The sequence below is a fragment of the Podarcis liolepis genome, assembly GCF_965112155.1.
Source record: "Podarcis liolepis genome assembly, chromosome: 5".
NCBI lineage: Eukaryota > Metazoa > Chordata > Lepidosauria > Squamata > Lacertidae > Podarcis > Podarcis liolepis.
In genome coordinates, this window is record NC_139556.1 from 46,401,294 (window position 1) to 46,426,845 (window position 25,552).

General features: G+C 42.0%; 1 protein-coding gene across 1 annotated transcript in view; it reads left to right on the top strand.

The window, feature by feature from the left end:
* Nucleotides 1-25,552, top strand: part of LOC310708167 ((E2-independent) E3 ubiquitin-conjugating enzyme FATS) — a 132,498-nt gene that overhangs the window by 6,812 nt on the left and 100,134 nt on the right. Inside the window, exon 2 of the mRNA XM_083506135.1 lies at nt 2,025-2,097. Within this exon, the coding sequence (XP_083362261.1) occupies nt 2,025-2,097 (73 nt within the window). The remainder of the gene's footprint in view (nt 1-2,024; nt 2,098-25,552) is intronic.

Below are 25,552 nucleotides of genomic sequence, written 5' to 3' on the forward strand. Positions count from 1 at the left end.
AACTCCTGGAAAATACAGATTATGTAACACAATTCATCACAGTCTAGCAGCAGTATTTTTAAAAGTGCCCACTTCCAGCACATCAAAACAGGTTGGAAATGTCTCCTTACATGTGAAAGGTTGCTTGAACATTATGCTTTGCTGATTTGGGGGGTGGGTGGGGTAGAAACAGAGCTACAAGCTTCCTATAAAGAACTACAAACCAAAAATGAGACTGGCCACAAGGATGAAAGAACCACAGCTCCTTTATTCATAGCAAACATGGGAAGAATCTGCCATTTAATTCCAGACAAGGGATATTATCTCTGAGAGAAAAAGCATTCAAAAATCTAAATGAAAAATCTAATGCTTTTTTCATGCTGATTTATTTTTAGATTGGCAAAGTTAAACAAGATGTAAGCATGACTAGATGGAGCTCGGAAAGGGAATTGCTGTGAAGTGGGAGAGTTCTGTTTCCATGGGAGTTTGATTACAGCAGATTCCCTTGCAGTTTTGCTGCCATGCTGCTGATTCTGCAAGGCGTACTTCATAGCCAATCCGATGTCAGGGACTGGCTGGATTTAGAGGAGTGGTAGGAGGCACCAGCTGGGGAACCCCCAAGGGACGAAGGCTCAGAGCCAGGAGATTGGTAGTGAGATGATGCTGAGTGCTCAGAGGGAAAAGAGGGGGCAGACTGAGCAGAGGAGATGTTGGAAGCTGAAGAGGTGACAGGGTTTAGTGAGCAGGAAAAGGCTGGGACCAAGAGCAGTCCAGAATCAGAGGCAGGAGAGGAGGGGGACCAGAGGAAAGAGATGGGGAAGGCTGATGAAGAAGCTCCTGTTGTGACTAGCTCCTCTCCCCCCTGATCTCCCATGCACATACAAAGGTATGAAGAGGGTGGAGCAGAGACAGACAAAACATTGGGGTCTCCTATTGCTTTGGGAGGACCTAGGGGGGGAGGAGACTTAGAGAGCTGTGGGAAGGTGGGGACCTTAAATCCTTGCAACATCCGTCATTGGGACAAGATCTACTGGGAAGAGTTGCTGTGATCCCAGGGCCTGATCTGTTTAGTTTCTTTGAATAAAGAGTTAACTTCACTGACACCTTGTGAGTTATTGCTGACCTGCTCCAAACACCCACCCTGACATTCACCCAATGTCCAGTCGTGTATTATTTTACTCTCACCAAACAACAGACTTGAGAACAACTTCTATGTATGTGAATTCACATCTAAGAACATTATGTGCAAGAAAAGATAAAATAGTGTGAGTTAATGTTCCTAATTTAAAATAGTTTTTCCTGAGGAGAAAAGTTACTAAAGGTAATGATAACTGGAGAGGAAGACATATTTGAAATGGAACTGGTTGATAATATGATATATAATGCTATAATTAAAAGAGACTGATGAAATGAATCTTAGACGGAGAAATAATGAGTCTGTTAACATTTGATATAGCGAGAGGATCCATTTTTACATGCACTTTGACTTTTGAAAGTTTTGAGAAATTGGATGAAGAGTTGGGCCAGGTCATACATGTAAACCAGCTTCTTCTGCATCAGGAATAGGGAACCTGTGGTCTTCCAGGTGTTGTTGGATAGGATTGTAAAAGAAACAAATGCCAAACCATCTTCAAGGCAGTTTGCAAGTAATCAATGACTACTGGCCATGCTGGCTGGGGCTGATGAGAGCTGGATTCCAAAGATGGGGTGCTGAAGATGCTCCTCACCTAAGGCACCATTTGGTGTAGGACCTGTTCTGCGTTGAGTAAGTGGGTTTGCTGCCAGGCGAGTGCATGATGATTGTATCTACTTATTGTTAGGATTTTGGGGTGTTAAACTGTGTGCCAGAATCCTCTAAACCCTGGTGTCTTTATGATATATAGTTTATTTACACATATACAACCTGAGATTATTATTTAATACATGAAAGCTTCCAAATGGTAAAATGATGTAAGGTGGTATTATTCATTTTTTTTAAAACAAATGAGCATCATATCTCAAATGGTATCAAGCCAGCAAGTAAACAATATTTTTTGCTCCCACAGATTTGCAAGAGATTTTTGTTGTCCTCAAAAGATCACCCTCTGCAGAGAAGAAAAGAAATCATTTCTTATTCAGGTAAAGACAATCGTTTTCTGTCTGTGGGGATTTTGTTTTTGCTGGAACATTTATTTACTTCTCCTCTTATTAAGTAGTAATAATGAGACAAGCTTTTTGAAGTAGAGTCTACCCCCTAATGCTGTGCCTATTGTAATGGCAAGGTGTGAAGCAGATGAGAATTTTGCAGGCAAGACAAAAGCTCTCCAGAGAAAAGGAAATGAAAAAATGGGGGTGGTGTTGTAATATCAAAAGAAATCTTGGTCATTTCATACTTCTTTGAACATATGTCCAAACAGACGCAGAGATATCATCATGATCATAATTTATTATTATATTCAAGTCACTCAAACATTGTACTGACCACACACAGCATGAACAAATAGTAGAAGGAATATATATACATACATACATACATACAGAGAGAGAGAGAGAGAGAGAGAGCGCGCACAAACAGTAACGGCTGCTAAGGACAGAGTATACGTAATAATATAGCAGAAATGTTTAAACCTGAGGATTATTTCCTGCTTTTAAAAATAGAAATAATTCAGCAATGACTAATGTCATAAAACATTTGACTGCCTAAAAAGAATCTCCCATTAAAATCACAGGGTTTATTTATTAAAAAAAACAAGCTTTTGTTCTACTTCAAGGTACAATCCTGTGGTCCATGCTGATCTCCTTCATCCAAGTCTCCATCTATGGATGGAGAAGGAGGTCTGCCCTCAGAGAGGGAGTTCCACTCTTGAACATTGTCCCATTCCCCCAGCCAGCCTGAGTGGAAAGACTGGGAGGACTTGTCCGAGATAACTGGCTGCATGTGGCAGGGTAGTAAATAGCACTCACCACTGCCGCCACAACCCTCAAGTCAAGGTGCATAAAATCCTGAGCCAGCCAAGTTGAGGCAGAAAATCTCACAAGTGACTTTCTACATCTTTGGTACATCTTTATGGCACAAACAAAACAAAACAAAACCCCTAGCTGCCCAAGTCAGCCATCTCACACCGCCTAATGGTAAGGTTGGCCCTGATTACAGTGGAGACTGAGGGAAGCTTTGGTTCAGTCTCATCCAAAGCTCTCCCATTTTCCTTACAAATTCCCAGAATGGGAAGACTAGAACACTTGCCTTGAGGCTGACATATTGATTTTCCTTCTCAATGGAACTAATGAGAAGGAATATATATATATATATATAGAGAGAGAGAGAGAGAAGAAAAAGAGCCACCCCCACCTTCTGCACTGCTGGTAAAGTTGGTCTGTTGCATGTCACTGTTATTCTTCTTTTCTATCCTGATTCACTGTTACAGATTATGAAAAATCTTAATAAATTACTGATAAAAAGATGCTCCTGCACCACATAATGTGACATTTTGTTGCAGGTCCTGTACGTCCATTGCCAAATATTAAATAGAGTAACAAAAAACACTTTCTCTAAAATCAGCTGTCATTTGAAAATTAGTAATCTTGAGCTGGTTCAGAATACTATAAAGTTATGGGGATTTATGAAAAATGTTTTTTTTTATCATTTTACATACTGTTAATACTTTTATAAACTATTAATAACAAAAATAACACTGACTTGTATTTCAGGTTTGTTGTAGTAAATAAGATAATAAAGGTAAAACACTTTCAGCAAGGAGCAAGTGGTATACAAATGCTTTTATTCTAAATAGGTCTTGGATTAGTATTAGAAGGAAGGCTGTTTCTTTATTCTTTTGCCCTGTATTATATAGAGCTAAAAATGGATATGTCTTATTGTAAATAAGAACACTGGGGAGTATTGAGTAATGTATTTTTGTGTTTTTATATTGTAAATCACCCTGTGATCTTCGGCTAAAGAGCAGTATAGAAATTTAATTATTATATTTTAATTTTTTTTTTTAAAAAATATTTTGAATTTGCACTCAGGCTATTTAAATTCACGTGCTGCCTGGCTATGCACAGCTTGTTCAGATGGGAGCAGAAGTCTTCTGAACCTACATACCCTCTTTTAAAAAGTCCCACCCACCCCCACTGCATTTGGTTAAATCTTGAAATTAGAGCCATACAATTAATAATTTTAGGTGATGATGTCAGTATAAATTATTCACAAATCAAGATTGTGTCTTTAATGAGATTCTGCTGAAGGTCTGTGTGCCAAACTGTCTTATGTGTAGCCATGTGTTGCTTTTAAGTTAATGAAATCTCTCAGTTCAGAGACTCATGTAATAATAAATTTGGAATAAACATAGCAGCAGGAGGACAGGAAGGTGTGCTGGATATACAGAGGCTGCCTCAATTCTGTCCTATGGCTCTTAAAGTTAACAGAGCGTGGTCTGCTTTGGAGAACTATCTTTCCCCCTTTGTGTGCAAGGAACAGTCATTTTGAGATGTCTGGTCTTCAGTAAGGGGTCATTTGTCTACCTACAGAAGGAACACGAGCTGAATATCATAAGTAGGAGTAGATGAATCTGCCAATTTCAGTTTCGCTCAGTTTCTTATTTGTCTAGTCTTAAGTTCAATTCTACACATTTCTGCAATGGCCTGGATTTCTTTTTAAGTCCCCGTGAGAATTTGTGGGCATTTTAGTGTGAATTTCTCCTAATATACACATTTGGGTATGCAATTTTCTCTAATGCAATCCTTTTTGTAGGTAATTTTAAATAATATATGCATGTTAAATAAGCATTTTAAGTAACACATGTATTTTTATGCACATTTCCCCCCAATATATACATTGTTCTACACATTATTTCGTTGGACAACTGCATCACAAAATTCATGGAACTATGAATTCTGAAGGGCAGCTAGTGCTTCAGTTCATGTTTTGTTCTGGGAAGTATGAATTAGGTAGGGTTGTTTTAAAATTTGAACCAAATTGAATTAATGATGCTATTGCATAACATGTTTGCATAAAGGCTTTATTTTGTGGCTGCTGTATATTGGAATTCACCCATAGTCTTTATTAGCTAGGAGCTGCTATAGGCTAAAAATGATCATTCAAATAAGATAACGACTCATTACCTGTTCTGTGTGGCAAGTCAATGACACACTGTGTAGACCAGTTGCTGTAAAGCAGAGCATTCCTGTGTGTAGGTGGAAACAGTGGTGGAAACTGCATGGCACCTAATATACATGGCAGGCTACTGTACATGGGTAACTTACTGAACAGAGCAGTTGTGACATGAATGTAGTTTTAAGGAGTCTCCATGTGACAGCATTTTGTATGCAGGAGATCCTATGCTGCTGATCTACAGAATAATTATTTGGGAGTAAGTCCCATTGGTAGGGTTGCTGTATTCCAAACATTGAAAACTTGTTGAAATTGCAAAAAAAAAACCCACCCAAAAAAACCCTCAACATTTTTGAGTTACCTTTATGGAGAATCGGCAAAACCGACACCGCAGACATTGGCTGCCATACATCCTACCCATTAGAGTCAATGGTGTCATAACCTTCTTTATCTTTTTGCTGATAGGGACAAGGTAAAGGTAAAGGGACCCCTGACCATTAGGTCCAGTTGTGGCCAACTCTGGGGTTGCAGCGCTCATCTCGCTTTATTAGCCGAGGGAGCCGGCGTACAGCTTCCAGGTCATGTGGCCAGCAGGACTAAGCCGCTTCTGGCGAACCAGAGCAGCACACAGAAACGCCGTTTACCTTCCTGCCAGAGCAGTATCCATTTATCTCCTTGCACTTTGACGTGCTTTTGAACTGCTAGGTTGGCAGGAGCAGGGACCGAGCAACGGGAGCTCACCCCGTTGCGGGGATTCAAACCGCCGACCTTCTGATCTGCACGTCCTAGGCTCTGTGGTTTAACCCACAGCGCCACCCGTGTCCCAATAGAGACAAACATAGCTACTAGTCTAGAATTCGCTCAAAAACAATCCCTGGTCTGGGACTGTAATAAATTTATTATTATTATTATTATTATTATTATTATTATTATTATTATTATTTGTTCAAAAAATTAAATCCTAGTTATTCATGTTTCTAATATACCGGTAATTCCTATAAATGTGACAAATGTATAATAAAAATTAATGCTAAGGTAGGAGCTAGCAATGGTTTGTGTAAATGTATGTATGTTGAAAGATATGCAGCAGGCTGTGTTGTATCTGAATACCTGCTGTAGCAATTAGGTCTACATACTCAAATATAAAAAAGCAAAACCCCGGTTTTCTTAGGAAGCATTGGTGAGCACATCACTCTATCAGTTATTTTTGTGCAGTCTTTCAGTAAGACTTCTGTTACTCTGCTGCCAGGCAAGCCTGGCATTAATTCCAAACATGGCTTTGACATTGCTGAACTCCTGAAATATTCCAGTACCAAAAAAACCCAGAGTCTGCAATAGTCCAACTTTTGAAAAAACTGCATGTTTTTGTGCTGCTTTCCATTTGCTAAATCCCCAAAGACAAAGGCCTGCGCAGTGCTCAGAATAGTGGATATAATTTCTGGCCTACTTTTCGTAATTATATAATGTATTGCACAGATTGAGTTAACATCTTGAGGAATGCAGCTTCCCATGAACAAGCACAGAGAGTTCAGCTTCCTTTAGGAAGCTTCACTTATACATACGTTACATGTGCAGAATGAAAGGCAAGGCATTATACAGCTGATTGGTCCAAGAATCCTTATGCTGAAGTAATGACTCATTTTATAATCCACATCATTTTGTTCCCCAGATCAGAGTGAGGTATAGCTGCATTTAGATCTGGCAATCTACCAGGTAAAAGAGCTTTATGCCATTCATTTCTGAAAGCAGTAATGGGAATTACTTCTATTACAATTCCCTTTATGTCAATGAATAATAATAACTTGCTCTATTAGGCACTGGGAGTAAATTTTGACTCAAGTTAGAATGGGTGGTCAGCCCCCTCCTGTAGTAAAGGCAGAACTAGGGGAGTACAACTCGTTCAGTCACACTGGGTGCAGAGCTTCTGGGGCACTGCAGCAGGCACCACAAAAGACCAATAGAAGGTGAGGGACGTGGGGGGGGGGGATGCCAGAATTTAGCATCACACAGGGTGCCACTGAAATTTGAGGTGCCATGTCTACCACTGCTTGTAGGGCTGGTATGGGCACTCTTTCACCCTCCAGATGTAGCTGAAGTATAACTCCCACCACCCTTGGCCATTGGCCATGTTTGCTAGGGCTGATGGGATTTGTAGTTCAGCAATACTGCCACCACCACCACCCCACACATGCTGTAGGGTGTTGGAAAGCTTGTTTGAATAATCCATATTAGTTTCCTTAAATAAGTTTCACTAGAAAAGGCCAACAAACTGATGAGGTAAGTGGCTCCTCTTCTACCTCTTGTGTATCCCAAGTACAGAGGAGTATGTTGAAAGGACAATGACCCTTGGGCATCTGTTGCAAAACTTAATCTTTGTCACACATAAGAGTGCACCATTGTCCCCCCACCTATAAGCATTCCGCTTGTGGTTCTTGAAAACAGGAATTTCATGGGATGTAAGTATAGCCAATGTGGTATAGCCAATATTTAATTATTTGACTACAACTTCCACCGTTCCCAACTATTTGACATGTTGACTGTGGCTGAGGGAAGTTGTAGCCCACAGCCTCTAGAAGGCACTATATTGCCTCTTCCTTTGCTAATACAAAATGATTAGATAACTGGGACAGAACCACCTCTGATCTGGACAAGACCACATCATCCAAAGGCCACAAGGAAATAGCAGGCCTTATCTTCAGGGGCAATGAGTCCCCTTGTTGATGCCATGGTGCAACTAGTGTCACCGCCAAAGTTTTTTAAATCCAGTATTTCAGTCTGAAATATCACATCCAAGTCTACATTACAGTGGTACCTTGGGTTAAGTACTTAATTCGTTCTGGAGGTCTGTTCTTAACCTGAAACTGTTCTTAGCCTGAAGCACCACTTTAGCTAATGGGGCCTCCTGCTGCTGCTGCGCCGCCGGAGCCCGATTTCTGTTCTCATCCTGAAGCAAAGATCTTAACCCGAAGTACTATTTCTGGGTTAGCGGAGTCTGTAACCTGAAGCGTATGTAACCTGAAGCGTATGTAACCTGAGGTACCACTGTACCATTTTTAATATGGTTACGTGACTTGGGATGAGCAGGAAGGAATGGGAGCAAGTCTGCCGTATGTTATCAATCTCCTTTTAAAAACATATTCATTGTGAGCTGAGCAATGGATAAGGTTGTTCTCTTTATATGCAGGCACAGAATTGTTGTTTTAAAAGTACATTTGACATTTTGTTCACCAATGTGCTCTTCCTGCATGAAAAACCAGAGCCCTCTTTGCAACAGACAGAAGCCAAAGTGGCAGGAAACAACATTCTTGAATGCTGCTCCTTGAAGCAGAAAACAGTTAAGCAGCAACCATTATGACTGAATCAAGAAGTGGCACCCCTCACCTGGAGTATCAGGTGTGGTATCAGAATCTTCCCATCTTCTCATCTTCAGGGCATTCACATGGCTATAGTCACCATTTTGACAAAAGTAATCTCACAGCGGCTTCACTGTACAAACATCACCTAAAAGATGGTCATGTGAATTTGTAAGTGCCAATCAAGTGGTATGTTTAGGATTAGGGTCTTAATCTCTCCAAGTCTCAATTTACCCTTTTGTAAATTTCGAGGAGATCCTTGTCTTAGTTCCTCCAGAGTATTGTAAGGTTTAATTAAAGGGTGTAGGTGACTGAGCATATTGGAAGACAATTATTACTGAGCTGTACAGAACTGATCTTTTTACCTTTATAAAAAAAAGGAAATTCTCTGACTCATTTCCCCATAGGCTGAACAAGTGCGTTTAAAATGTGTGTGTGAGAGAGAGTGAATTCTTAGAACAGCCCTCACCCCTCCAACTTTCAAAGATTAAGCTTCAGAAGTGGCTGCTTCATTTTTTACAGACAGTTTGGAGAGACTAACAGAATGAATTATTGTACACAAGTCATTAAAAAGTCTCCTGTTATTTACAGCTTGATTGCTTGTTTTAATGAAATGTTAATAATAGTGCGCTGCTTGGAAAGAGTTTCTGATGAGCTAATGGTGTGCATTTCTGGGACTCGTATGCCAAAATGATCATTTTGTGAGTGATTCTTCCAAAACAAGCATCACCCCAGAAGAGGTTCATGTGATACAAACCAACGACGTCAAAATACTGCTTTGTTGCTTCTGCTGAAAATACAACCCTAACCCCCTCCTCTTCTTTCAAATGAACATTGTGGTGGCTACTGCACAAAACTGTATGTGTGTATAACATGGTGTAAAAAATAATGCTACAGAATAACTTAAGTATCCAAAGTTAGCAAGATATTCTAGATTGCTGGTAGGATGGAGAGCAAATTGATTCATTGAGGGATGCTAATAAATAGTAATAGAATGGCTTTTGGAATGCAGTTGTGTAAATATCCCCAGCTAAAAGAAATGTGGGAATTCGGTAGCTGCACCTGATCTTGAGAGGTTTGCTTGTCATGTTACATACGTTAGATCCTACTCATAGAAACTGCAAATGCAATGTTGCAGTAGCTGTGTATGTACCATTTTTCAGTGTAATGTACATGTGTGCAGGTCCATTAGGTTCAGTGAGGCCTTTTGCTGCTACCTCCTCTTCCACAACCATTCATATTGAACCCTGGCCATTCCCCTATGTGCCACAGGCCTGTCGTGCATCCTGCTTCCCTCGAGTGCACTGGAGGATGCCTTTCCATCACCAACACTGATTCAGCTACCAGTGCAACCAGCTTATATACATGAAGGGGAAGCATCATCACATCCTTTGCAAAATGTCTTGGGCCAGCCCTGCATGCATTGGAAATGATTGCAGATGCAGTGAAGCACAACATGTACATAGCCATTTTCATTTTGCAAAATATATTTGCCTTCACGCAGGGCTGATGTCTAAAGAAGCATGGTTGGCAAGGAGTTGGGAGATGGTGTTTTTCGGTAGCTGCACCCAGGCTCTGGAATGCCTTCACAGGGAACCTCATGTAGCCTTCCCTTTCTGGCGGTCTTCCTCTGACATCCAGCAAAGACCTTTTTATTTCTACACACTTTTCACCTCTTGCTTTATCTTGTATTTTATCTTTATTGTTGCTTTCTATCTTGGAAAAGTAGAATGGTATGGAACAGCAGGATAGATATGTAATAAAACAAAATATGTGAAGCATCCCTGGAAATGCAATCCAATGGTTCATGGGATGGCATCCCAAGGGCCATAATAAGTGTTTGATCTCCTTCTGTAAGGATGGAAAGAGAGAGAGAGAGAGATCCAACAATGGATGCCTCCTCCCTGCTACCACAGAGACCTCCGTAGTGCTTGTCCTACCATTGATGGAGATCTGATACTGGTAAGGGCCCAAAAGGGATGTGTTGGGGGCAGATTGGGGGAAGGCTTCCCAGTCCCTCCTAAACAAAATTTGAAAAGGACAGAGGAGTCCATGAGCACTGCACTGCCCTTACTGTTGTGCCCTGCTAAAGTTAGTGGGAGAAATCCCAAATGGAGAGTGGGACAGTGTCTCCATGGAATTTGCTTTCCTCTGCACACAGTCTAGAAAATGTGGCCTGCAGAAGCTTAAGAAACATGTAGAAACTGCATAATGAGTGTTAAATCTGATATTAGGAATTTCAAAGAATTCAGAATATGTTAACAATATTCATTTATTTATCATATTTTTTAAAATGAATTTTTGAGGTAATTATTTTCTCCCAAAGCTTGAGACTGGTGACAATGTAGGAGAGAAGGATGCCACACGGAGGCACAGTTAGATAAAATAATTGGAGATTAGGAGCTTTGAAAACCTTAATGTGAGCCAGGTTTTACACTCTGCTCCAAACCATGTGCAGTAAGGAGGAGGGGGTTTCTTTCTTTTTCTATATGACATATTTTAAAAAAACAGTTCTGCAGTTCAGGATGGATGAATTTGTCAATTTCAGTTTCACCAAGTTTTGTCAACACTTTGCAAACATTTATTTTTTAAAAAAAGTTTGCATGAAAATTCATATATATTTTTCCGTGCAGTTTTCTTCCTGCATACATTTTTGCAAGCAATTTCCTCTAATATAATGCATTTTAATATGTTCTTTTAACTAATATACATGTTTTTGTGCACATTTTCCCCTAGTATATCAGTGTGTGTGAATGCATGTGTGCATGCAGTTTTTGGTTGGAAAATAGCATCAAGTGCAAATTTCAGTGGAGAGCTACATTTCTGGTCGTATATTGGCTCAGAAAGCACAAATTAATTAAGTTCACATTTAAACATGAGCAGAACAAATTCATCCGCCATCCCTACCTGCAGCCATAGGTGCTTCTTCAGATAGATGGCTGTAGTCTTGAAAAACATGCATTTGAATTAGCAGATGAATTATAGGCAGTTCCCAGAGGCATTCCAATATTGATGAATTCAATTTACCTCTTAACGCAGCTCTGAAATCAAGGCAATGTTTATTCCTCTGACCAAATACTAAATGAATCCTAAATTCACATGGGCTAGTGGGATATTCTGAAAGCAGTAAGGCTTCAAGAAACAAAAAGATTAAGAGTACAGCAATGTTTATGCCTAGAGGGGTGAGTGTAGAGTCAAAGGGTTTACAGTGCAATCATATGTGTGTAAAGGTAAGGTAAAGGTAAAGGACCCCTGGACGGTTAAGTCCATCGATAGAAAAGACTTTTGTTTCATAGGGCTTACTCCCAGGTAAGCATGTGTAGGATTGCCACGTTATTTATAGCTATTTTGATAAAAGTAAACTACCATTTCAGTCAATGTGGTGTGCGATAAAACGTTTTCCAAGTCAACACTCCAGCTCCCTTTTTGTTGCACCATATGAGATAAATTCGAAAGGAGCAGCCAGGGCTAGTTCAGCTCAGCTGTGTATTGCTACCTTAAAACAACAACAACCACCACAACAACAACCTGGCACTTTCTCCTGAACATTTAGCAACAGTGTGGCAGGCAGAAATTCAACAGGTGCCCTGACAGATGCCACAACTGGGCTAGCCTCTCTGATATTGGAGCAGGTTCACAGTGAAATCAACAAAACTGGAGCAGATAGAGAGTGCAAAAGGCTAAGAGGATATTGTCTGTGAACCCTCAGGGTTCTTCTTCAGTTGGCTTGGCTATTTACTAAGGTTTTCTTTTCCAGGGAAGGGGGATTAGGGAACCTGGAAATTATTTCCTGAGCCAATCCATGGACTTGGGAAATGGTTATCCCACTTCCAGCCCATTTGTTATCCTGCTCTGCTCACCCCTCAAGCACACTCCCCTCTTTCTTACATCTTCCCCTTCTCTCCACTCCTCTTGCCATGCAGCTTCTTCCAGGGGCTTGTGCAATAAAGTGCCCCATTTTACCTAAAAGACCAGCCACCACTGGCAGGAGGAAAATCTCCTCCCTGCACCACCTTCAAGGATGGAAGGAAAGCAGGGAAGTGTGTTTACAAATTGGTGGTGAGGGGACAGCTTTTTGGTTTGGGGAAAATATAAGCAAGGAAAACAGCTGTAAATTTCTTCTCCTTGAGATTTTCATCTGAGTGGTAGACAAATGTTGGCTTGCAAACTTTTCCCCTTGGTTTTGGGAGGGACTTTATGAGCTCGGGGCAGTTTCTGAACCAAAGCCTGGCACACTTAGCTGGTATTTCTACCTCCAGGTATTATTATACGATAGCAACAGGCTAGTTTGGCAGCTTCCTGGGACGTTGATATACAGTGAGTCAAGGTTACAACAGGGCTCCTGTTCAGGCTGCTGTTGAATCAACTGGCTTCCTTAATTGCTTCTACGCGGCTATAGCAGCAGCCTGCAGCACTCGCATTGCTCCAGATATGTTTATTGATCCTGGTGATTCAGAGGTTTCACTTCCAGGCACAAGTCAGCACATTTAACAGCTCGGCACAGCAGTTCAAGGATCAATCAGCATTTCTTCCTTCTGATCCATTTTAATTGTGATATCAAAGATGGAGTAATCCTTACTTAAGGTTAAGAAGGAGATTTAAAGCCAAGATAAAGTGATATGATAAAAGAAAGAGGTACTTTGGCATGCAGATCTGAGGGGGGAAATGAAATCTGCTAATCCCATGAATTGACCTGATATTAAGCAGCCAGCATAATGCTGGGATCAGTCTAAGCTCTTATGCCAGCAAGCAATTCAATAAATAAAAGTAACTTGCCCCTCTCACTGCTCTCACCTGGCTGCATTGGAAAACAAGAAGGCAAACTGCCTGTGCAGGACATTGGAACTTAAGGGACGTGATTAGATTCAGCTTCACAGTCTTTGGCAGTGAACATGCTGCTACTTCTGGCACAAGGTAGTCTGGATATTATCTAAATCTGGGTATGTTTTGATCTGAAATCCTCAGATTGCTCTACTGCTCTAACATTTCAAGGATACAGCCTGAAAGTGTGATTCATGCTAGCAGCACAATACAGGACATTTGAGCATCAATGCCATGTCCACATGGCTCTGTTGACTTTTGCAGTCAGCATGCTTTGAGTACCTACCTGAACATGAGTACAAAAAAGCATTGCAAGGGATGCGCTTACTGGACTACAACATCCCAGTTCTGCCTAGTCTCAATGAAAGGATGTTGAAATTAGAATATAATAATAATAATAATAATAATAATAATAATAATAATAATAATTAATTCATTGTTTATACCCCGCCCCCATCTGGCTGGGCTTCCCCAGCCACTCTGTGTGGCTTCTAACCAAATATTAAAATACAGTAATACATCAAACATTAAAAGCTTCCCTGAACAGGGCTGCCTTCAGATGTCTTCTAAAAGTTTGGTAGTTGTTGTCTGAAAAGCCCAAATGCGCTTCTTAAATACCACTTTATTCTTAGGCTACAAGGGTCCTGGTCACCACTCCTGAAACTGAATGGTACAGTCATATCAAAGACAGAGCTCACTAGGCTTGGCCCTAACATAGGTTTTCAATGCCAGACCTCATCTCTGCAATATGTGACATCATAACAGAGTAGCTAGCAGAGCAAGTGGAGAACACCCCCTCTCCTTCCAACTTAGTAGCATGCTCCCATACCCAATGAGGGGTCAAGGGTTCCAGGTCAAAAGGAGCTGCTTGCATGCTTATTTGGGAGTGACGTTGTTGGGCTGAGACCGTCAGCCCCCAGTTCTCTTTAACATCCTTTATGCAGATGCTTGAGCCAAGAACCCACTAAGATTCAGCAGCCAAAGGTTTGCTACGGTCCTGTTTTAGGTGGATATTACAGGCTCCAATCTCACATTCTTTAACTAGGGCTCCTTCCCCTTTTTCTTCAGATCCCTTGTATTTAAACACTTCCCTGTCACCCCCCCCTTTTGAAGTTCTAAATGCTCAGGGCCATACTCCCTTTTGACAAGGACCCTCTTCTTCTCCAGCTCTTGCTTCTAGATCCTATCAGGGGAGACTACAGTAGCAACCCAAGGAGTAGCTTCCCTTCCCTCATGCTGCCCTCTGGGTCATTTATCTGCTGCCTTCTCTTTTACAATCTCATTTGCTATACATACAGCAGGTTCCCCCTTTCCCAAATACGCAGAAAGGGTTCCGTGCTCTGCGACCTCTGACCACAGTGCAAAAACTCCCCTTCCACTGCCCCCCCATTGCCATAAAGCAGTACAGCAGCACTACATTACCCTTGCACAGATTGAGGTTCATTTTAGTTGGCTTTTTGTTTGTTTGCAAGAAAGCTTGCCAGTAGATATTATGAATACCCTCTGAACAAACTCAATAGCAAGGGCCCAACCCAATCCTTTTCCAATGGCTTCTTCTCTGTTTGTTTTATGAGTGTGGAACATGGCCATTTAAACGTTTTATGCAATAAACAAGTCATTTTGCACCTGTGTTCAGAATATAAAGCATAGCTCAGACCTGAGGGAGATGAATCTTTGCCTAATGTGGAACTCTCAAAGAGAAACCCAAATATGGTTTTGCAGCAGCCTCGTTTTGCAATGCTTTTATGTGAAGCTTCCTGCCATTGGACCAAAGAGGTTTCATGCTTGTTCAACCCTGTTATCCCATGGATACGATATCCCTTTTCTGCAGAAACATCTGTATTTGAAGTATGCCTGCATATTTCCTTAAAGAAAGAAAGAAATCGAACTCATCTGGACTAGCAGTTGCTTAGCTACAGAGGCCAGGCAATACTATCTGACAGTGTTTTGTAAATTATCACGAAAAACAAAAATCCACAAGTAAATTGGGTACTTAAGGAAAACCCCCTAACCTTCCTATATTAACATACATTTCAAGCCAGCCCTCCTTATGGAGCTGGGAGGAAGTGCAGGTAGAAAGTAGGGCAGAGAAGTGTGACAGAATTGAAGGCAAGAATTAAGACGGGCTTGACACAAAGGCAAGGGAGACAAAATGCCGATTCAATGAGAAGGAAACATGCAGCAGGTGTTTGGACAGCAGACAGGCAATATTAGGTGATCTTGTGTCAACCCAACAGTGAAATGAGGTCGTGCTGCACACAGCCGCTATCTGACAGAGGAGGTCAGGAGACAAGAAAGATAAAGGTGTGCAGAAAAACAAAGGCGGGGGCACAATGGGAAGGGGTTGACTGGCACAACTGAAGTGATTGATGAAAGTGAGCGAATAGAAAAAGAGATAGAGGGAAGAGGGGAAAGGCGGGTGTGGGAGAGGAAATGCATTCGTTTTGTTTCTCCCAAAAACGATTTTCTCCCCGGGAAAGATGATCTCCAAATCTGAGTGCTCTGAAATGCTTTTTGAATGGAGGTGAGGTCCTAACCCTGACGCGAGGAATGTCAGGATCATTGCATTTATGGAAATCAAAGCACAAGCATCAACTTGAGGGGCCCAGCCAGTCCTGACATGAAAAGATGTAGGCAAGGCAGGGCATGACAGAAACATTTTCCCTTCATGGCTTAGGAAAGGTCAGATTCAGATCTACTAAGACAGACAGAAAAGCTTATCAGCCAATTAGAGATTGTTGTTGTTGTTTTACTTCATAGAGAATAGCACTTTGAACCAATTACATGATTTATGATTAAAATGATGTGATATCTCACTTTACCGAGAAACTCACATTATTAAAAGCAGTGGCTTGATTAATAGATGCATGTATGTTTTAACTGTGCTTTCAGCTGGTGCAGGGAAAAATTTGCCATACAGCTTTTTTTCTAACTATTCCTCAGTTCAGTGTGATGTCAGGGGTGGATTTAGGGTTGTATGAGCAGTGTGCATGCCCTGGGTGCTGAGCCAAGGGGGCACTGTCTCAAAGCTCAGTAAGCAAGGCGCCTGGCTTTGGGAAGGAGGTGTGAGGCTCTGACACGCTCCTGGAGTCCTCCCGCGTCCTCCCCAAAGCCTAGTTTGCACTTTCTCAGCTTTAGGAAGGAGGTAAGAGGGCTCTAGAACCCTGCCGGAGCCCTCACACCTCCTACCTAAAGCTGGGCGCCTTCCCAACTTTGGGAAGGCAACGCAAGAGCTGGGGGAGGCATCAAATTTTGACCCTGCACAGAGGGCGCCAGAGTACCCAAGTTCGCCACTGGTGAAGTGACTCGTCCCACAAGCAGAACATGAATGCAATAGCACTCTTCTACTTGTGATCCCCATGCTAGCAGTTGGTGGGGTAGCACAAGCAGGGCGGCACTGCTCACCTGCTTTCTGAGCACCAAGCATCACTGCCAGTTCCTGATAGAGGGTAGTGGTGTGTTGCAGTGAAGTTAATCCAATGCTTTGCTTGCTGTATCCATGTCTTGCTTGCCATGCCTCACCCCACCCTCTCTCAAAAACTGGCAATGTTGCCGCCCCCCCCCCACGGCCATCCCACTGACTGCTATTGCTTGAAGTGGGGCGGTGAACGGATAATATATAGTCCTCCAGCTTCTGGATAGGCTGTCAAGATGCAGTCCTGGAGGCCTTACACAGCTGTGTAGAAGTGGGAATCTAGGGGGCAAAACAGCTTTTCTCACCCTTTTAGCCCTGTAGAACGATGAGCTACATCCTGGTTGCAGAAAAGGAAAGCACACATATAAGTGCTCTCACTTTTCCTCTTCTTTTTGGCTGAACTTCTGCTTTTCTAATGCATGGAGCAGCTGTGGCAGGAAAGGATGGGAGGAAATGAACATTTTGTTTTGATCTGCAAACACCCATAGGTGGTACGGAGCATTTGGGACTGACTGACTGTGACAGAAATTGGACAGCTGGCAAGGCATGTTCTGTAATTGGATGGACACAGGTGTCTGTTTTCTTAAAGCAGAGCTAACTTCCCTGCCTTTCCCCAGACAACCCAAGATACCTTTTCAAAAACAAACAGGCACACCATCTGCCAGTCATGACACAGGAAGCCTAGAAGCCAGAAATGCTTCCCAGCAAGGTTGGAGAAATACAATACTTTTTAAAAAAGAGAACCAAAAGTGGTTTGAGATGCTGCCCAACGTGTACACCCATCTTTTAAAAAGCTGTTCATCTATTGCCCCTTGCTGGACAACTCTTTCAATTTCTGAAGCAATGCAAGAACCTGCCAGACCTGATGGGGAGATGTGAGAGTGAGGAAGGCTGCAGCTCAACATCTGAGCGCATGCTTTGCATGCAGAATGTCCCAGGTTCAATCCTTGGCATAACCAGGCGCAGCTGGGAAAGACCTTTGCCTGAAACCCTAGATAGCCACTGATATTCAGTACTGGGCTAGATGAACTTAATAGTCAGACTCATCATAAGGCAGCTTCCTATGGAAAGGAGGGAAGCACCATGGACAGCGGTCCTTATTTTGAACCTCCTTCTGCCTTCAACCTAAAATTGAAAAATTAAGACGGAGCAAGAAATAACAGATTATTCAAAATCTGTAGTTAATTTAGCCTCTTCCTCTTTTGCTTCTGGTCTCCAGTTTTTCACTAGAACACAATCTTCTTCAGGCGTCCACAAACACCCAACGTTAATCATGGCGATCCCCTCCCCATGACTCTCCAGAGTTCCAGTCCGTGGGGACAGTCTGTGTGCATTGGGTAAGCTGCCTCACTGCAGGCTCTCAGCCTATGGAGATGCATGGGAAAGGGAATGTGGCAAGGCAGGCAGAGCATGGGTGTGCAGTATGACTCTTCTGCCTTGCATGATTTTCACCCGGTGTCTGTTAACACCTGAAGCGGGTTAATGTCTCAGGTATGTGGCAAGCATAGTTAAAAGTGGAAAAGAAGGCCCACTTTGGTAATCGAGATGCAATGAATATCTTGCAATTAATTTTGCACAACATGAGCCAACAAATGTTACTCTATGAAAACCAGCCATTGGAAACATATCCCACCTGCTCTGTGCAGTGCTCTTGTCTTATCCAGATCTCTTTCATCTTCCTAGTAGAGCATGGCTGTCTATAAATCCAACTTTAATTATTATTGCAATAAGGAGAAGCCCCTCAGAGCAAGCGGAATAAAGGGCTCTTGAGGACACCAATGAGAAGGAGAGTTATGTATCTCTCTAGGAACATTAGTGATTTATGAACCAAAAGAAAAAGGTAATTTAGATGGGGAGGAAATGCCTGTTCACCAGTACCTGTGTAAGAAGGCAAAAACTAATAACAGAGATTTCAAATGGAATGTAAAAATATTAATAACGCACTGAGGTTCATCTCCATTGCATGTGCTCCAAATGCCTTTCGATGAAAACAGGTTTGCCATATTCTTCTGCCCTTTCTGGCTGTGTTTCATGCAGAAATTCAATAGGTGCTGCTTTGAAGATGCAGGTGTGGGAGAAAGCATCTACCTAACATGCAGAATGAAAGGCACAGGATCCCTCTCAGTGTCCCATAAGCAGGCAACCCTAGGCTTAAAAACAGCTGCCATGGGGATATGGCAGGGATCTGTCCTGTTCAGTGGCACCACTGGCTTTTTAAATATCTCTGCACATAAATATATGGAAGCAGAGGTTCTTGGCTGCCTATTGAATTCTGTGCCTGATTCCAAATTTTGCACTTACACATATGATTGTGGAAGACACAGGCAGAAATGATGCAACACAGGTAGTGCTAAGATGGAATTGCCAACACTGAGCTTTCCAGATGTTACAGAAATCCAACTCCTATCAGCCACAGTCAACATATACAATGGTCAGGGATGTTAAGATTTGTAGTCCAGCTACATCTGGAAGGCCCATGTTCACTACCCTTGGGCTAAATATAGAGCCGTGACTATGTTCAGCGCCCACTATTCAAATATTGTATTTGCCATGAACTCACTAGGTGGCTTAGGGTTGGCTTCAGCAATCTCTGTCTCCACCCCAAGTGGGATGATGATAATATTGACCTATGTTATAAGGTCTGAAGAAGGGTTACAGAAATAATGTATGTGAAGCATGTTATAAAGTGTTGATGATTATTAATGTGTCTTGTCTGGAGAGTAGGGTTGTAAAGTCAGGTGGCAAGACAACCCTGTGCCTATAAAAGTTGGAGAGTAAAGGATTTCCTCTGAATATGATTTATTGATCTCAGTGATGGAAGGGGTATCATCCAGTAAAAAATGCCTTTTGGTGGATGTGGCTTAGCAATCCTAGCTGGAAAATATTCTGTATGTGTTACTGTTTATTATTATTTTTCCTAGCCTATGCTCCTATGCCTTTACCAGCATCTTGCTGTTCAGACTAGAAGGTGGTAACTTTTATCTCCATGATGTAAAAAGTTCTAAGAGCAGGCTGTTTGATTTTGTTGGACATCCCGTGTTAGTGTAAGGCTAAGGCAGCTGAGAAGGTTCTGGTCCCCAGAGATTTGGGAATGCAAATAGAAACCACGGGTCAGGATGTGAAAGGAGGTGTTAAATCCTTCCCCTCCTTGCCATGGTCCCATATGAAATCACCCTTCTTCCCAAATTTCTATTTCTACCATGCAAATAGCAGCTCAGTGTGCACCAGAAAGAAGCCTTGCTAGTGGGTGAGAGTGCTGGGAGACCCTTTGTACCATTGTACAAGCAAGCACTTAGTTGTCAAGTCTGAAACTTTATAATTACTGTATTTTTTCCATGTATAAGATGCCCCCTATTTTTTAAAAACCCAAAATTAAGAAATTAAACAGGAGTTTAGCTTTGGGGGCGTCACTTCCACCAATCGCTCACCCGCCTGCCCGCCATTGCCGTTCACTTGCCACAGCCACTGCCGATCGCACACCTCGCCGCAGCCGCCAATTGTCTGCCCACTCGCCGCCACCAACAGCCCACCCGCCCACTTGCCGCAGCCACAGCCAATCGCCAGCAGGCCTTGCCGCAGCCATGAATCACCTGCCCAATCATTGCTGCCAATCTCCTGCTTGCTTCTGCCATAAGTTGCACGTACCCCCCTCTGCATTCACTATCTGTGTATAAGACGACATCCAATTTTTCCCTAATTTTTTTAAGCAAAAGGCATCGTCTTATACACAGAAAAATACGGTTGGTGGTTTTTTGTAAAATAATAAATTCTGGATACTTCTCCACAAGCTCCTACTTCACCTAGGATAAGAAGAAAAGGGTATATGACACTCTTGTGGATATGCCTTGTTTCAAAGCAAACATATTTTTGCTTGTTTGCTCTGCCAAAGGGGAAAATCTATATTTCTAATCAAGTATGAACATATAATAAAAATCAGTCCAGAATTTACTCCTTATTGAGAAAGCCACGAGCACACCTTTAGAAGAGCTTATTATAGCTACAAACTCTTTTATGGTGTAGACTGGAAAAGAGAGCTGAAGCTTTGTTTCAAATAGTCAAAACAGGAGTGAGATGTATTATCTAAGGAGGAGGAGGAAAGTTCTGTGTTGTGTTTGAAGCCACAAGCCTGAATCACTAGAGCTTTAAAATATTGTCTCCCTCTTTTGTATAAGTGACTAATGTTCTCATTCTGTGAATCAATTCAATTTAAAAGTAATAACAATAGAGCTGTAATAATTATAATTATAGATATTGCAATGCATCTCACACATGACACTGAAAAAAGGATGAAAATATATATATAAGTGCTGGGGAAATAAAGCATGTCTGGAAATGTGAGACAATTTATATAGTACCTCAGAACTGCCATATAATTAGGAATTTCTTAAGTGATTGACAGAATGATGCTTGGAAAAGTTCAAGCAATGGCAGCAAGACAGCTGAGGGGGAAATAATACAAATTAACCATGGACTGAAAAGCAAAAGTCATTGGTTTGTTTTCTATCACTGGCAAAACCAGGATAGTGGATGTCTTTCTGTGAAAGCTCGTTCAGCATATTGCACATGCTGGCCAATATGGTGGGTGAGAATCTCTGGATGAATGATAGCCAACTGGTGTTCTCCAGATAATGCATACCACAGTCCCATCATCCTTCATCATTAGTCATACTGGCTGGATTTAATGCTAATAGTAGGCCACAACATCTGCAGGATGCCATGTTGAATACCCCTGTTCTACACTGTAGTTTGTCAGCCTGGTGCCCTTCCTGTGTTTTGGACTACAACTCCTGTAAGCAGGGCCAGCCCAGGAAATTTTAGCACTTGAGGCGAACCACAAAATGCCCTCTGCCTCCACCAGGGAAGTAAGAATGAGTGAAGATCTACATCAGGAACAAGCAGGAGATGATGATGATAATAATAATAATAATAATAATAATAATAATAATAATAATAATAATAATAATATCTTTATTGTCATTGTCCCCATTGGGGACAACGAAATTACTTGACTGCTCCATAAAAACACTAATTAAACAATACAGTATAATACAGCAAGGGAGATTAGATGACTTTCAAAGTCCGGGCTTCCCATTCAGGGCCGAGATCGCTCTGGAGAAGAAGCTGTTCTTAAGTATTCTCAAAAAGTACAGCCTCTGCTGCGCCTTCTTCACAAGCCCCCTTGTGTTGACACTCCAGGACAGATCCTCTTGTAATTCAATGCCCCAAAATCTGAACGTTGTTACCCTCTCCACACAGACCCCATCAATCAAAAGTGGCTGGACGTTGCTCTTCTGTCTCCTAAAGTCCACCACAAGCTCCTTTGTCTTCCTTGTATTTATGAGCAAGTTGTTAGCTCTGCACCACTCTGTCAGCCGCTCCACCTCATCTCTATAATCTGTTTCACCCTCCCTTTCAGGGATGAGCCCAATCACAGTTGTGTCATCTGCAAATTTGACAACCCTATTACTAGGGTGAGTAGCGACACAATCGTACGTGTAGAGAATATAAAGGAGCGGACTGAGTACGCATCCCTGTGGTGTTCCTGTGTTAGTCTTAAGCATATTAGAGGTATAAGGGCCCAACCGAACCCTCTGGGGGCGGTCTGACAAAAAGTCCAATATCCACCCACAAAGTGATAACCGAAGCCCCAGATCTTCCAGTTTAGACATCAGACGTTGTGGTAGAATGGTATTAAATGCCGAGCTGAAATCTAAAAAAAGCAGTCTGGCATACCCCCCCCCCCCCCCGCTGCTCCAAATGTGCAAGGACGGCATGGAGGGCAATTGCCACAGCGTCCTCTGTCGATCTTTTCATTTTATAAGCAAATTGGAATGTGTCCAGTCCCTCTGGTAGGCAGGCAATGACATAATTTCGTACCAGCTTTTCAAAGCACTTCATGATTATAGGTGTGAGTGCTACTGGACGAAAATCATTCAGATCTTCCGGGTTAGATTTTTTTGCTATTGGAACGATAATAGAGGACTTTAGGCAGGATGGAACAATAGCCTGGGCTAGGGATCGATTTAAAATCCCAGTGAAAACTCCTGCTAGTTGATCTGCACAGTCTCTCAATACCCTTCCAGCTACCCCATCTGGCCCTGTGGCCTTCCTTGGGTTGATTCCCTTCAACACCTTCCTCATCTCTTCTTTTTCCTAAATATCTACATCAGAAACAAGGGTAGGAGGAGACCACCGGTACCTTCAACTTACTTACTTTGTCAAACCTTTATTAGGCATTACATGTATAGGCCATCATAAAACATCCATATATAAAAATATAGACAAATAAACAGCCATGTAAAATATGTAATAGCGAGGATTCCATTCATCAAGAGGCCGCTGTAGAGACAGCATGGGAGGGTGTCAAGGAAGGGCCAGATCCAGCCTCCAAGGAGCATGTTGCAGCTGTTGTTGCTAGTACTGCAGCAGAAGCATTGAGCAATGCACCTCTTGGAGGCCAGGTCTGCTGCTCCTGCTGCCCAAGGTGGTCATCTCACCTTGCCTCACAGGTGAGCTGGCTCTGCCACATCTGCAGGGCACCATGCTACTCTAAGGAATTCCATATTCCACGGTTAACAACTCTGCTGTTCTTTTCTTGACAAACTTGTCCCAAGGTGAGAAAGAGGTTAGTCAAAGCCACTTGATCTATTCAGGAGGTGCTGATTCACTTACAAGTTGCTTCGTTTTCTGATTGACCCCTTGAATTTATAAACAAATGAGTTCAGGAGTTGTGATCCCAAGGCAACTGCTTCTTCTTGAAAGGATTTTGTAAAGTATGAAGGAAAGGCTTAGGGAAAAACACAAAGTACTATGATACTGAATAGATGATGGGATCGTAGAATCATAGAATTGCCGAGTTGGAAGGGAGGATGCGGGTCATCTAGTCCAACCCCCTGCAATGCAAGAATCTTTTTGCCCAATATACGGCTCAATCCCACAATCCTGAGATGAAGAGTTTCACGCTCTACTGACTGAGCTATCCTGAACTTTATTTGTTCTGTTGAATCCCAGGCCAGTCTGCTAAAACGTCCCTTGGTTCTGCATGGCTCCTTTCCAGACTGAAGCCGGTATAAAATATATAGTAAATTGACTACTCTATGTACCTAGGGTGAAGTAAGTCCCATTGAATTCAGTGCTGCTTGCTCCTAAGTAAATGGGGTTCGGATTGCAGCCTTAAATTATAATGCTCCTTTTAAGAAACAGCTTGTGTTTATTGCATAATGAAGGGGGAAAGTGCACTTTAATTAATATTAACAATTGAAAGAAGATTAGAGCAAAAATCCCCCATTAGCAGTTTCTCTAATCCACCTATAATTGTGTACCAAGCTATCAATGAAGCACTTAAAATCTTGAAAAGCTTTCATAAGAGCCAGAAGGCAGTTGTCTGCTCCAGTATCAGCAAAGTAGATGGGGAAAGGGGCTCCACTAAACTATCAGCCATTACTCTTTTGCATAATGTAACCAAGCTGTACATATCTTCCAAAAAACAGGACAATTTGAATGTACCCTGGTCACAGTGTTCATCCGATGAAGCCTTCTTGGTGGTACTGCAAACCCCAATGATACAGGTGGTTGTTACTCAGAGCAGGGACTTCAGTGTGGTGGTACCTTCCATTTGGAACACCTTGACCCTGGAAATCGAGCATGTGTCAATTACTCTGTTTTTGGCTTGTGCTATTTTATTTTATTTTATTATTTTTTAAGGGATGTGGGTGGTTCTATGGTCTAAAACCACTAAGCCTAGAGCTTGCCGATCAGAAGGTCGGCGGTTTGAATCCCCGTGATGAAATGAGCTCCTATTGCTCAGTCCCAGCTCCTGCCAACCTAGCAGTTCGAAAGCATGTCAAAATGCAAGTAGATAATTAGGTACCGCTCCGGCGGGAAGGTAAACAGCGTTTCCGTGCGCTGCTCTGGTTTTGCCAGAAGCAGCTTAGTCATGCTGGCCACATGACCCGGAAAAACTGTCTGTGGACAAATGTCTGCTCCCTCGGCCAGTAAAGCGAGATGAGCACTGCAACCCCAGAGTCGTTTGTGACTGGACTTAACTGTCAGGGATCCTTTATCTTTTTCATTTTATTTTTAATTCTAGGCTTTCTCAGATTGATCTCTGTGGGTAAAATGGACTGCTGGTTACTCTGGGATTGCTGTGTTTTAAAATGATTTTATCTTAGGTATTGCTTCTTTTTATATGCAGCTTTGGTTTTTTTAATGTTAAGCAGTTTATACATTTAAAAAACAACAAAACAAAGAAATGTTGAAAAGGTAAAATAAAATAGACTCTGCCTGAAATGCAAACAATTACACTACATTCTGGTTTGTAGGAGAGCCATGGGTAGTTCCTGACTAGGAACAGGATAAAAGGGAAAATGTCTTAACTCCTGCACATCCTCCTGTCTCTAAGAAGCAGAAAAGAGAGAGAAGGAGGGGAGGGGAAACAAACAACTCCAGATACTCCTCATATCTCTCCACAATATTCCCATACTCTCCAACATCTCTCCGATAAAATAGGGTCATCCCATTCCATAATGATAATGTTACTATTTATACCCCACACATCTTACTGGGTTGTTCCAGCCACTCTGGACAGCTTCCAACGTATATAAAAACACAATAAAATATTAAACATTTTAAAAAAAACAACCCTTCCCTATACAGGCTTGCCTTCAGACGGCTCAGGGTCCAACAATTCTCTGATGAAAATAGAAACATCCTAAGGAAAAGTGGGACATTCCGGGATCAAATCAGAAACCCAGGTGGTTTCTCTAAATCATCATCATCATCATCATCATCATAATTTATTATTTATACCCCACCCATCTGGCTGGGTTTCTTCAGCCACTCTGGGCAGCTTCCAACAAAAGATGGAAATACAATAATTCATCAAATATTAAAAAC